The sequence below is a fragment of the Xyrauchen texanus genome, chromosome 25 (assembly GCF_025860055.1).
Source record: "Xyrauchen texanus isolate HMW12.3.18 chromosome 25, RBS_HiC_50CHRs, whole genome shotgun sequence".
Lineage (NCBI taxonomy): Eukaryota > Metazoa > Chordata > Actinopteri > Cypriniformes > Catostomidae > Xyrauchen > Xyrauchen texanus.
This window is the reverse complement of record NC_068300.1, coordinates 19064343-19076534: the sequence shown is the minus strand read 5'-3', so window position 1 is coordinate 19076534 and position 12192 is coordinate 19064343. Positions and strand designations below refer to the sequence as shown.

The window sequence follows — 12192 nt, the reverse complement described above, 5'->3', positions numbered from 1 at the left end:
TCATGCACAAAGTAGATGTCCTAAACGAGTTGCCAAAACTATACTTTCCTAATATGAACTCTGTGGAATGATTAGTTTTACTGACTTCAACCTAAGTCTATGTAAACTTCTGAATTCGACTGTATGGTGTCTTCAGGAGTCAATCGCAAAGACCCATCTTACCGATCTTCATATGAAAGTTGTTGAAGGAGTGCTCGTTGATGTACTTCATCTGTTCTCGTAGTCTCATGGCATAGTCAGCCAAGGCTAGAATATGTGTGCGGCCTTCTTTGTCGTACGTCGAGTCGTTCAGTCCAGATGCTGCCATGTATGTACTACCAATAGTTTTGATCTTCTCTAATTGTTTATATTTCTCCTCAGAAATGATCTATGAACAGTAAAAACAACAGTTGTTTATAATATTATAACGATGCAGGTAATGGCACAACAGAATAATAACAAGTTAGAAAAATATCAAACAAATACTTGGAGATAATACAGTTTATTATTACTTTCTATCCGCGTTAAAGGGTTAGTTCACCCAAAAATGAAAATGATCTCATCATTTACTCATTCCATCCCAAATGTTTGACTTTCTTTCTTCTGCTGAACACAAAAGAAGATTTTTAGAAGAATATCTCAGCTCTGTAGGTCCAAACAATGCAAGTGAATGGTGGCCAGAATTTTGAATGTCCAAAAAGCATATAAAAGGCACAAAAAAAAAAAAAATTAAAAATACATATATTTTGAAAGCAGTCTCCTTGGAGATCAAGATTTCAAGCTCATTTACACTTCCTATAGCGCCATCTCCCATTCTGCACATGAGTCAAGCACTAGGAAGTGTAACCGCACTTGAAATCATGACCGTACCTAGAGACTAAAATGCCAAGATGTACAGTGGAAAAAGTTATATTTTGGTCTGTTCTCATCCAAAACAAACTGGATCGCTTCAGAAGACATTGATTTAACAGCTGGAGTCTTTTGGGTTACTTTTATCTCCTTTTTGGAGCTTCAAAGGCCTGATCACAATTCACTTACATTGTATGGACCTACAGAGCTGAGATAAAAATCTTTGTTTGCATTCAGCAGAAGAAAGTCATAAATATCTGAGATATAGAGAAAGTAAATTTTGAGAGAATTTTCATTTTTGGATGAACTGTCCCTTTAAATTATGCAGTAATGAATTTTTACACCAAACAAAGTTTTACATGAGTGGCACAAAGCTATGTTATTCGAGATAATGATGGTCCCCTCTTGTAGTGGCAACCATTTTGAAATCAAATGACCAGCAGAACACTACATGATTTATCTTGGTTGTGACAAATATACCTGTGAGTAGGGTATTTCTAAAGCAGAAAAACTTTCACTCAATGCTGTATCTACACCAATAGGAGTCAGCATAATTTATATAGCATAAATGAACATATTATATAACAAAGTCATGTTGAACAGCAAAACATAGACAAAAATTACACAAAATGCCACTGCAGTTTCAGATGCAATTGGCATAATTTCAATCTATTTTCTTATATTTCTACTATGAACTTCTTACATCATCAAAGTCAGCAATGATCTCATTGAGTAGTCTCAGACATTCTACACCCTCATTGTTGGCTTCCAGCTCAGTATAGAACTCAGAGAAGTTGCTGATGGAGGCAAACATAACGGCTACACATTCACACGACTGGTAGTAAAGCTCATCGTTTCGACGCTCTCTAGCAAGGAAGTGGGCAGCCACATCTTTGGGCAGGATGTTGTGAAGGAGACGACGATTGTAGGCCTGAAGCTCCTCCATCTCTTCTTTCTCCTCAGTGGCCTGGTGAGGAATGACACATTGGAAAATTGTCCATTTTCTGTATCATGTTTTAGGCAGTGACTTTTAATAACATTGGCCAACATCAACTTGACCAGATGATAACTTCAGAGAAAAGCCAGTAGAGACTCACTTGTAGCTTCCACAGGAAGTCAAGGCGAGCTGTGGACTCGACCTGCTGTGCGTGCAGGTAGAGAGCTAGTACAAACACAGTGAGGATAACTGGAATCATCACCCTCAGAGACACTTTAGTCACCCTTTCCGGGCTAAGTGGAAAGAAGAACAAAGTCACATAGAAAACAGATTCTCAGAGGGCAAAACTGAGCTGCATGATGCAATCATATAACATGAGAAACAAACCGTTGTTTGTGATTACTACAAAATCATTTACTAGATAATAATAATATGAATTATTGCATTTTAAATGATTAAAACGATTAGTGTACAAATGTATCCAACAAGATCCTCATTAGACAAACTGATGTTTAATGCTGGCTTGCACACAAGTTTTATTCTATACACTCACAAAGACTATCTAGCCAATCAAATATTTTAGACTTGAGCATCATATTCAATATACATTTGTATGACTTAAGTTTTTAATTATTTCCATGACTTTTCCTGGCCTGGAAACCACTATTAAAACATTTGCTGTAATTTCCAGGATTTAGCTAAAATTACAACAGTTTACACATTTATTACAGGATTTGATGTTGTGGTATGAACTGTCATATAAAACATCTCAGACTAAAAGAATTGAAAAAAGAAAATAAATTAATGCAAATTGCAAACAGCTCAACCTAATTTGTTCTCTTATTTCATAGTCGAACCATCTCTCTTACAATCATTAAACAATAAAGCATGCCACTAACTCACCAAGGCTCTGTTCCATTGAAAGTAGACCTGCATAAATAAAAAATAGACATTTTAACATTAGCGACCAACGTGACCCACAATAAATATGCACACAAGAACTGTTGAAGAGAAAGGACAAATCAGCATAAGAACTCCAAAAATAAAACAATAATAATAATGCAACAACATAAGATTAGCTCAGCACACAACACACATTATTACATTTTTACCCTTTTCAGATGTGATGAAGCGTTTCCACATGATTTAGCAGCATAAATGTAGCAATCTTTCATACATTAATTAACATTTTTAATTATTTTGTGAACATTTATACTTTAATTCTTTGTGTTATTTTACCCTGGCATTAAAAATTATTAAAAAAATGATTGGTGCGATAGCGTTTCAATAACAGCTGCTGAGGTAGTGACAGTAAATTTGTCTTCTGAATGCCGTAAAGGTACAGCTCTCACTTTTTCTCTCTTGGAATATCATAAAAAATGTCATTTTTCCTTTTGCTGTTGGGAAAGCAAAAATAATATTTGCAATGGTCTCCATTTCAATGCTATAGAAGATTACCCTGGCTGTAGTATAATTCTGCAAAATGTGAAGGGTCCATAGTTTAAGTTAGGGATAGTTAACAGAAAATTTAAAACTCTCTCATCATACACTCAACCCTCATGCCATCCCAGATGTGTATGACTTTCATTCTTCAGCTGAACACAACCAAAGATTTTTAGAAGAATATCTCAGCTATGTAGGTCCTCACAATGCAAGTCAATGGGTACCAACATTTTTAAGCTCCAAAAGCACATAAAGGCAGCATAAATGTAATCCATAAGACTCCGGTGGTTAAATCCATAGTTAAGATGCGATTAAGATAGGTGTGGTTGAAAAACAGATTAATATTTGTAATTTGTTTTACCATAAATCTACACTTTCATTTTATTTTATCACAACCTGCTGGGGAGGGAGGAGAATTAATATTAAAAAAGGACATAAATATTAATTTGATCCTCAACAACACCTATCACATCACTTCTTAAGACATGGATTTAACCACTGGAATCTTATGGATTACTTTTATGCTGCCTTTATGTGCATTTTGGATCTTCAACATTTTGGTAACCATTCACTTGCTACCTACAGAGCTGAGATATTCTTTTAAAAATCTTTGTTTGTGTTCAACAGAAAAAAGAAAGTCATTCACATCTGGGATGGCATGAGGGTGAGTAAATCATGAAAAAAATTTCATTTTTGGGTGAACTTTCCATTTCAATTTCTGTACTTCTATACCTACTTGGAGAACCACATTGTGATCTTCCTCAAAACATGGGTTACAAATTGCATGTTTGGTAATGGTTATTATAATTTTGCCAAGTAGGTCAATGTTCCTGGATTAACATCTTTTGCAGGTCCTGGAGCAACATTACTGTCAAACAAACATACCCCTAACTTGATTCCTATATCTAACCCTATATCTAACAACCCCTCAAAATTAGAGGGAAATTATAGGTTGATACATTTGGTGCTAAAGCCTCAACCCAAAGTCTAACCCTAAAATCTGATTGGTTGACAGGAATGTTGTTGCAGGACCAACAAGTATGTTGATCCCCGGTCAACACAAATGTTCATCCAGAAACACATCCTAATTGTCCCTGTTGGGGTATAATCACTCTAATATGTAATGGGAAGGAAACTCACAGTGCATTGGCGGTAACAAACAGGTCGGCGTTGTCTAACAGACTGACCAGGGGCCACTCCACCAGTAGAAGGAAGAAGATCTGGATGAAGATTGTGAGGATCAGTTTGCCTATACTGCTGATATGCAGGAACACCGAGCAGCACAGCAGAGTCAGCAGCACACTGTAAGTGAAGTACTGAGAGCACAGGCAACGCAACCCGTCAAGACCATCTTAGAACAGAAATACAACCGGACACATTTAAGCGCAACCACTTTTACAGAAGCATTAGTTCCGGAAGTATTATATTCTTGAATTTGGGGCATTTTTTCACCCTAAAACGCATAGTGACCCAGGACCTCATTTCACCCCCTGTACTTCATAATGTTTTGTTGTTGTACCCACACCTCTTTGGTATTCTTCAATCTCTCTCATATAAACAGTGTAAAATGTATAGCTCAGCAAGTAAAGATGCTGAGACAACCCCTGGAGTCCTGAGTTCGAATGCAGGGTGTGCTGAGTGACTCCAGCCAGGTCTCCAAAGCAACCAAATTGGCATGGTTGCTACGGAGGGTAGAGTCACATGGGGTAACATCCTCATGATCGCTATAATGTGTGGTTCTCGCTCTCGGTGGGGCGTGTGGTGAGTAATGTGTGGATGCCGCAGAGAATAGCACGAAGCCTCCATACGTGGTACGTCTCTGCGATAATGCATCCCACAAGCCACGTGATAAGATGTGCGGATTGACGGTCTCAGATGCAGAGGCAACTGGGATTCGTCCTCCGCCACCCAAATTGAGGCGAGTAACTACGCCACCACGAGGACTTAAGAGTGCATTGGGCATTCCAAATTGGGGAGAAAAGGGGATTAAAATGTTTTTTATATTATATATATAAATAAAATATAATACAATATATACACCAACCCGCATCTCAGCATAGCATTGAGATGCTATTCTTCTCACAACAACTGTACAGAGTATACAAATCATATATATATATATATGCACAGTGCATCCGGAAAGTATTCACAGCGCTTCAGTTTTTCCACATATTGTTAAGCTACAGCCTGATTCCAAAATTGATTAAATGGATTCTACAAACAATACCCCATAATGACAATGTGAGAGAAGTTTGTTTAAAATCATTGCAAATAAAAATAAAAAACAAAATCACATGTACATAAGTATTCACAGCCTTTGCTCAATATTTTATTGAAGCACCTTTGGCACCAATTACAGCCTCAAGTCTTTTGTGTAAGATGCTACAAGCTTGGCACACCTATTTTTGGGCAGTTTCTCCCATTCTTCTTTGCAGGACCTTTCAGCTCTGTCAGGTTGAATGGGGAGCGTCGGTGCTCAGCCATTTTCAGATCTCTCCAGAGATGTTCAATCAGGTTCAAGTCTGGGCTCTGGCTGGGCCACTCAAGCACATTCACAGAGTTGTCCCATAGCCACTCCTTTGTTATCTTAGCTGTGTGCTTAGGGTCATTGTCCTGTTGGAAGATGTACCTTCGCCCCAGTCTGAGGTCCAGAGTGCACTGAAGCATGTTTTCATCAAGGATGTCTCTGTACATTGCTGCATTCATATTTCCCTCGATCCTGACTAGTCTCCCAGTTCCTGCCGCTGAAAAACATCCCCACAGCATGATGCTGCCAACACCATGTTTCACTATAGGGATGGTATTGGCCAGGTGATGAGCGGTGCCTGGTTTCCTCCAGATATGATGCTTTCCATTCAGGCCAATGAGTTCAATCTTCAAACACCAGGTGGGCTGTCATGTGCCATTTACTGAGGAGTGGCTTCTGTCTGGAAACTGTACCATGGAGGCCTGATTGGTGTAGTGTTGCAGAGATGGTTGTTCTTCTGGAAGGTTCTCCACAGAGAAATGCTGGAGCTCTGCCATAATGACCATTGGGTTCTTGGTCACCTCCCTGACTAAGGCCCTTCTCGCCCAATTGCTCAGTTTGGCCGGGCGGCCAGCTCTAGGATGAGTCCTGGTGGTTCCAAACTTCTTCCATTTACGGATGATGGAGGCCACTGTGCTCATTGGGACCTTCAATGCAGCAGAGATTTTTCTGTAGCCTTCCCCAGATCTGTGACTCGATACAAACCTGTCTCGGAGGTCTACAGACAATTCCTTGACAATGGCTTGGTTTGTGCTCTGACATGCACTGTTAACTGTGGGACATTATATAGACATGTGTGTGCCTTCCCAAATCATGTCCAATCAACTGAATTTACCACAGGTGGACTCCAATCAAGTTGTAGAAACATCTCAAGGATGATCAGTGGAAACAGGATGCACCTGAGCTCAATTTTGAGTGTCATGGCAAAGGCTGTGAATACTTTCCGGATGCACTGTGTGTGTGTGTGTGTGTGTGTGTGTGTGTGTGTATATATATATATATATATATATTCGTTTTTTGTTTCTTTGTGTGTGTATTTTAGCTTTGACCACAAGGATGTTTGTTGGAGGTCAGGGTGGGATTGGCGAATGGGAGGGGGAAGGGAATAGTACGGGGTAAAAGTTGATTCTGTACATATACGTTTTGTTTTTCTTTTTCATTTGTTGAGGTCAATAAAAGTGTTAATCGGGAAAAATAATTATTACATTTGAGGTTGTTTGATGAAGAAACAACATTGAAGTAAAATATAGCAAGTACAACTCATGAGCAGTATGATATGCCTATTGTCATTTGGGTTTACTAATGAAATTTTATTGTGTATTTATTTAGACTCAATAAGTGCCTGAGAAAGATATGTGTAGCTTATGTGTATCTTATGTTTTGTGTAGCTCAATAGGTTTTTGACAGTGAGTTGCATCTCATTAAATTTCAGTGTGAAAGTAATGAATCCTGTTTTAGATTTCTCCTGATTTGTTGCATTTTCTCTGACATATGAAAAATAAAACATCAAAATATATTTCATTCTATTATTGTCTAATTGTCTTGAAAATTTGACACTATCTTGTCATTTTGTATATCCATTTGTGATAGATATAAGTGCCGGGTCTCTATTTTCATGCATTTAAGGATTAAGCGGCATTTTTGCCCTGAGCCCCTATTCATTTCAGACCCTTATACAAGACTGTTTACATAACTGACTGTCTTTTATGAGGGAATACACTGATTTCATGAAAACATAAATGGAATAAAAAATGCTGGTACAATATAAAACATTTGATTTATAATTGGTTATAAGCAAGAAAATATATACCACGTGCATATACAGTACCAAAGATCAACAACCTTGTAGCTCACGGTCTTGAATAGATTCTACGTTATTGTTAAAAATCAGTTTCTCTCTGATGAAAATGGAACACTAGTGTTGCACTCAATATTGCTACCATGACAAAATCATCATAGCAAAAAGGCAAAACATAAAAAGTATTTCCTTTTTGCATATGCTGTGGAGCATTTATAAACAAATATCAACCAAAACAATTGTCACTCATCCTCACTGAGCACAAAACAGAAGTTATTTGCGTACAGTGAGAGCATATATGCAAAGTTACACAAAGCATGCATGTATGTATCATCACACACACTGACCTCGGGAAAAAGACATGGTGAAATCTGGTCAGGACACAGAGTGAGGGGGTCCTCTGCTGTCTGAGTCAAATTATGCAGCAGACACACAGTAACTGGACCAGAAATATTAAGCTGTTTGGCCACACATTCTAGCAGTTTGTCTCGGTCACAGGTAAACTAAAACAAAAACAATATAAAAAATCTGTTAAAATTTTCCAAATATATTTGTATAAGTAAAATGTACTAGAGGTTGACCGATATTGGATTTTGCAGATACTGATAACATTATTGGTGGAAAAGGGCAATAACCTACTAATTGGCCGATAGTTTTCGATTTATGGAATTTTGAAAAAAAAATCTTAGTCTTTCCTTACTATGATGGGCAAAATGTATAAATCCCAGATGCAGTATATTGTCCAACAGAAATTCCATTAATTACCAGAAAAAAAAAAAAGAAGAAGAAAAAAAAGACTATTGCAACTAACGGCATAGATCCAAAAAGCAACTATCGGCACTGACTAATCAGTAAAACCTATTGGTATACCTCTAAAACATTAAATGTTTGTTCTAGTTAAAAATGGCAAATATTTCTAGTAAATTAGGGACAAAAATGTAAATTCTCTTTCAATTGATTCAGATGCTTAGGCAGAGCAAATAGGTTTTATGTATGATATTAATTTAGTTACAGAATTAAGGGGTGGGGAATTCTCATTCTGGAGGGCATTTGCTTGGACAAAAATCTGTGTGGTGCAAGATGAGTAATCAATATTTTTGGTTCGTTTTCTCAGAAGAAAAAGCATGTGTTCATTTTAAATGTGTATATCTGCTCAAAGTTAATTTATTCAATGTTTAGGAATATGCCAAACCAGGTGGACTAAAAGCCACAAACTTTAATTTTGATTTTAATGGTCTTTAATTCCAATTATTTATTTTTTATGCTCAACTTTATGCAAAATAGAATCTGGTTTTCTACCTTTGTTTCAACCGGCATTTAACGGATGCAAAACAGTTAATACATATATTCACTTGAGGTAAACAGAACCTAACAAAGTCGGAAAAACTGACAAAAGATTTTCCTCTGAGAGCGACAACATAATCTGCATTACCCACTGAAGTGAAATCACTGAGGCAGAACACATTCTCACCATATTAACAAAGGCAGAGATGAAGAGAAGCAGAATGGTAAAGACTCCAACTAGCGTGCTATTAATACGTGATTGAACTATCCTCTTTGACACTGTCTGTAAGGTAACTGGAAAAAGCTGCAAGGCATAAAAGTTAGAAGAGAGGCATAAATTCACTTACAAAAAGACCATAAGCAATTTTTCATACCACGTATGATGCTCTTTAATATAATGATAGTTTGTTTTAGATTGTAGGCTTAACCAAAGTTGAGCAGTAATGTATTGCAAATCTATATACTGTACATATACAGATATCACATTTATAAATCTGTAAACTTGAGTGAATAGTGACTGACCTTAACGCAGGAGTAAATGGCACATATAAAAAGGACGTGGGCGAGGATAACAAAGATGCTGATGAACATGCCCAGCATTAAGGGTGTACTGCAAGCAAATAAACCATAAATTCAGGTCTCACCACAAATCCACATCCATTATTATAAATAATACTTGCTATTGTTACAATGTTACTTACTGCGGTAAGATGATGATTTGAATAAAAACAATGAAGCAAAAGACGAGGAGGGTGCAAGCCACGTAACTGCCAAAACGATCATCCACTTTTTTGGAGTACTGAAAGCACAACAATTGGTGTTGTATTACACGTTGGGAAATTTTCTCAGAAGTCAGCATTAGTAAATATATTGTCTCAGTGAATGACAGTGTATTTTACAGGCTGTCTATGGACCTTTTTCTCCAGAATAGGTGTTTGGAATGTTAGCAGGAATTTCTTGACGTGGTCTTTTCGCAGCTGGTCGATGCTGCGAGCATCAATTGCACGACCTAAAAACTCATCGACCTCATCTTCTGGATTCAGAGTCTCTTGTGTACATCGGCTGGAGGAGAACAACCAAATGAGGGCAAAAAATGTTACATTAATACATGAGAAACATAAAAACTTCACCATCTCTATCCTCAAAACACATTATTTTTGACCCACCACAATATCTGAAAAGCCCATCTTGAACCAGGCTAAAAGGGTTTGCTGGTCTTCGCTGGTCTGGTTCTAGAGGTTTTTTCTTGTTTCTTTTTCCCCCCAATTTGGAATGCCCAATTCCCAATGTGCTCTAAGTCCTCGTGGTAGCGTAGTGACTAACCTCAATCCGGGTGGTGGAGGACGAATCTCAGTTGCCTCCGTGTCTTGAGCGCATAACCGCTGACACATAGTGCGTGTGGAGGCTTCACACTATTCTCCGCTGCATCCACGCACAACTCACCACGCGCCACACCAAGAGCGAACCATATTATAGCGACCACAAGGAGGTTGCCCCATGTGACTCTACCCTCCCTAGCAACCGGGCCAATTTGGTCACTTAGGAGACCTGGCTCGAGTCACTCAGCATGCCCTGGATTCAAACTCGTGACTCCAGGGGTGGTAGTCGGCATCTTGACTCACTGAGCTACCCAGGCCCCCGGTTTTAGAGGGGTTTTGAGCTTTTGTCCTCTGATCAGGCTGGGAGACCAGCTGGCCGACCAGCTAAACCAGCTGCATACCAACTGAGATCAACTTGGCCATGCTGGGAGACCAAGTTTATGCTGGTTTAAGCTGGTCTTTTTTTTGCAGGGCTGTTCTAGAATAATCATTTTATATTTTCTCTTTCCTAGAGAAACAAACAGCCTGTGAAATGTAAGCCATAAGCCCTACAGAGCCAGGGAGAATAGATTTGTGCCCTAATAAAACTGGAACTCACTTATCTTTGCTGGAGGCTTCATCTATGCCCTGAAAACAGACAGGTAGATTAGTTACAGTGGGCAGAAGACACAATGAAAAAGAAAAACACGTCTCATTTTAGCCAGCTCCAAAGCTAAGCCCACAGAGCCACTGCCACTTTAATTAACACTCAAGAGAGTTCAAATTACACCCATAGAAAGAGCGAAAGAGAATACTTGACCGATACAGAGCCAAAGAATTGGAGCCAAGCAATCAAACTTAAAGGTAAAAAAGTGGGTGATTTTCTTACATCCCAATTTAATATGCAGAGACAACTATAAATCAGACATTTCTAGGTTAATTCCCCTTAAAAGTATTCAATTGTGGTGCTCTAAAAACATTGAGTTGTTTGTTTGAGCAGCCTGACACACAACACTGGCTAAACCTATGGCATAAGTTTTGGATGGGAGTATCTGTTTGTCGAACAGAAAGGTGGAGTGTTCAGGACACTTTTGAAAAGAGTCAATATTTTTGCAATTCCGTTTGGTGATGATATCGGTTCAGAAATTACACACATCACTTTTAAAATGTTTTCCCCTTATCTTATGTTTTACTTTTCATTCAACGATTGTGAAATCGATTAAAGTGTTAGTTCACCCAAAAATGAAAATTCTCATCATCAACTCAACCTTATCCCAGATGTGTATGATTTTCTTTTTCATTCTTTATTTTTTTTTTTGCTGAACACAAATCAAGATTTTTAGAAGTGAATAGTTGTCAGAACTTTGAAGGTTCAAAAAGCATATAAAAGCAGTGGATAAATCAATATCTTCAGAAGTAAATGATAAGTGTGAGTGAGAAACAGATCAATATACAAGTCCTTTTTTACTATAAATCTCCACTTTCACGTATTCTTTGTGCATATCGCCATCTACTGGGCAGGGAGGAGAATTTATAGTAAAAAAGGACTTAAATATTGATCTTTTTCCTCACTCACACCTATTACACTGTATCACTTCAGAAGATATGGATTTAACCACTGGAGTCTTATGGATTACTTTTATGCAGCATTTATGTGCATTTTTGAGCTTCAAAGTTCTGGCCAACAATCACTTGCATTGAAAGGACCTACAGAGCTGAAATATTCTTCTAAAAATCTGGGATAGCATGAGGGGTGAGAAAATGATGATAGAATTAAAATTTTCGGGTGAACCATTCCTTCAATTCATACATATATGTATTAATTACAATGTATTTATTTGAAAATGTATTTAAAAAATTAGCTAAACCAACATATTGAATTGTTGTCCTTTGTGTACACTCTCCATTAATACTCTCCCAGACAATTTTTATGTACCACGCCATTACTGTCTCTACTTTTTATTTTGACACTGATTGAAACTAGAAAAATTGCCTGAAAAGGGGAAAATGCAATTCTCACACAGGAACTGCCAAGCTCTAGAGAAAATTGCTACAATTATGACTTGTTGCTACACTC

General features: G+C 37.8%; 2 protein-coding genes across 3 annotated transcripts in view; one reads left to right on the top strand and one right to left on the bottom strand.

Annotated features, from left to right (window-relative positions):
* zgc:158263 (ceramide kinase family protein) overlaps window positions 1–12192 on the top strand; it is an 867176-nt gene that overhangs the window by 59504 nt on the left and 795480 nt on the right. The window lies entirely within an intron of this gene.
* Window positions 1–12192, bottom strand: part of LOC127618393 (adenylate cyclase type 6-like) — an 83615-nt gene that overhangs the window by 4289 nt on the left and 67134 nt on the right. For both annotated transcript variants that reach the window (XM_052090817.1, XM_052090818.1), the window contains 11 exons: window positions 10735–10763; window positions 9732–9879; window positions 9519–9616; window positions 9340–9427; window positions 9005–9121; window positions 7881–8036; window positions 4349–4524; window positions 2669–2695; window positions 1926–2058; window positions 1532–1795; window positions 163–367 (listed from right to left, as the gene is read on the bottom strand). In XM_052090817.1, coding sequence (XP_051946777.1) covers window positions 163–367; window positions 1532–1795; window positions 1926–2058; window positions 2669–2695; window positions 4349–4524; window positions 7881–8036; window positions 9005–9121; window positions 9340–9427; window positions 9519–9616; window positions 9732–9879; window positions 10735–10763 — 1441 coding nt within the window. The remainder of the gene's footprint in view (window positions 1–162; window positions 368–1531; window positions 1796–1925; window positions 2059–2668; window positions 2696–4348; window positions 4525–7880; window positions 8037–9004; window positions 9122–9339; window positions 9428–9518; window positions 9617–9731; window positions 9880–10734; window positions 10764–12192) is intronic.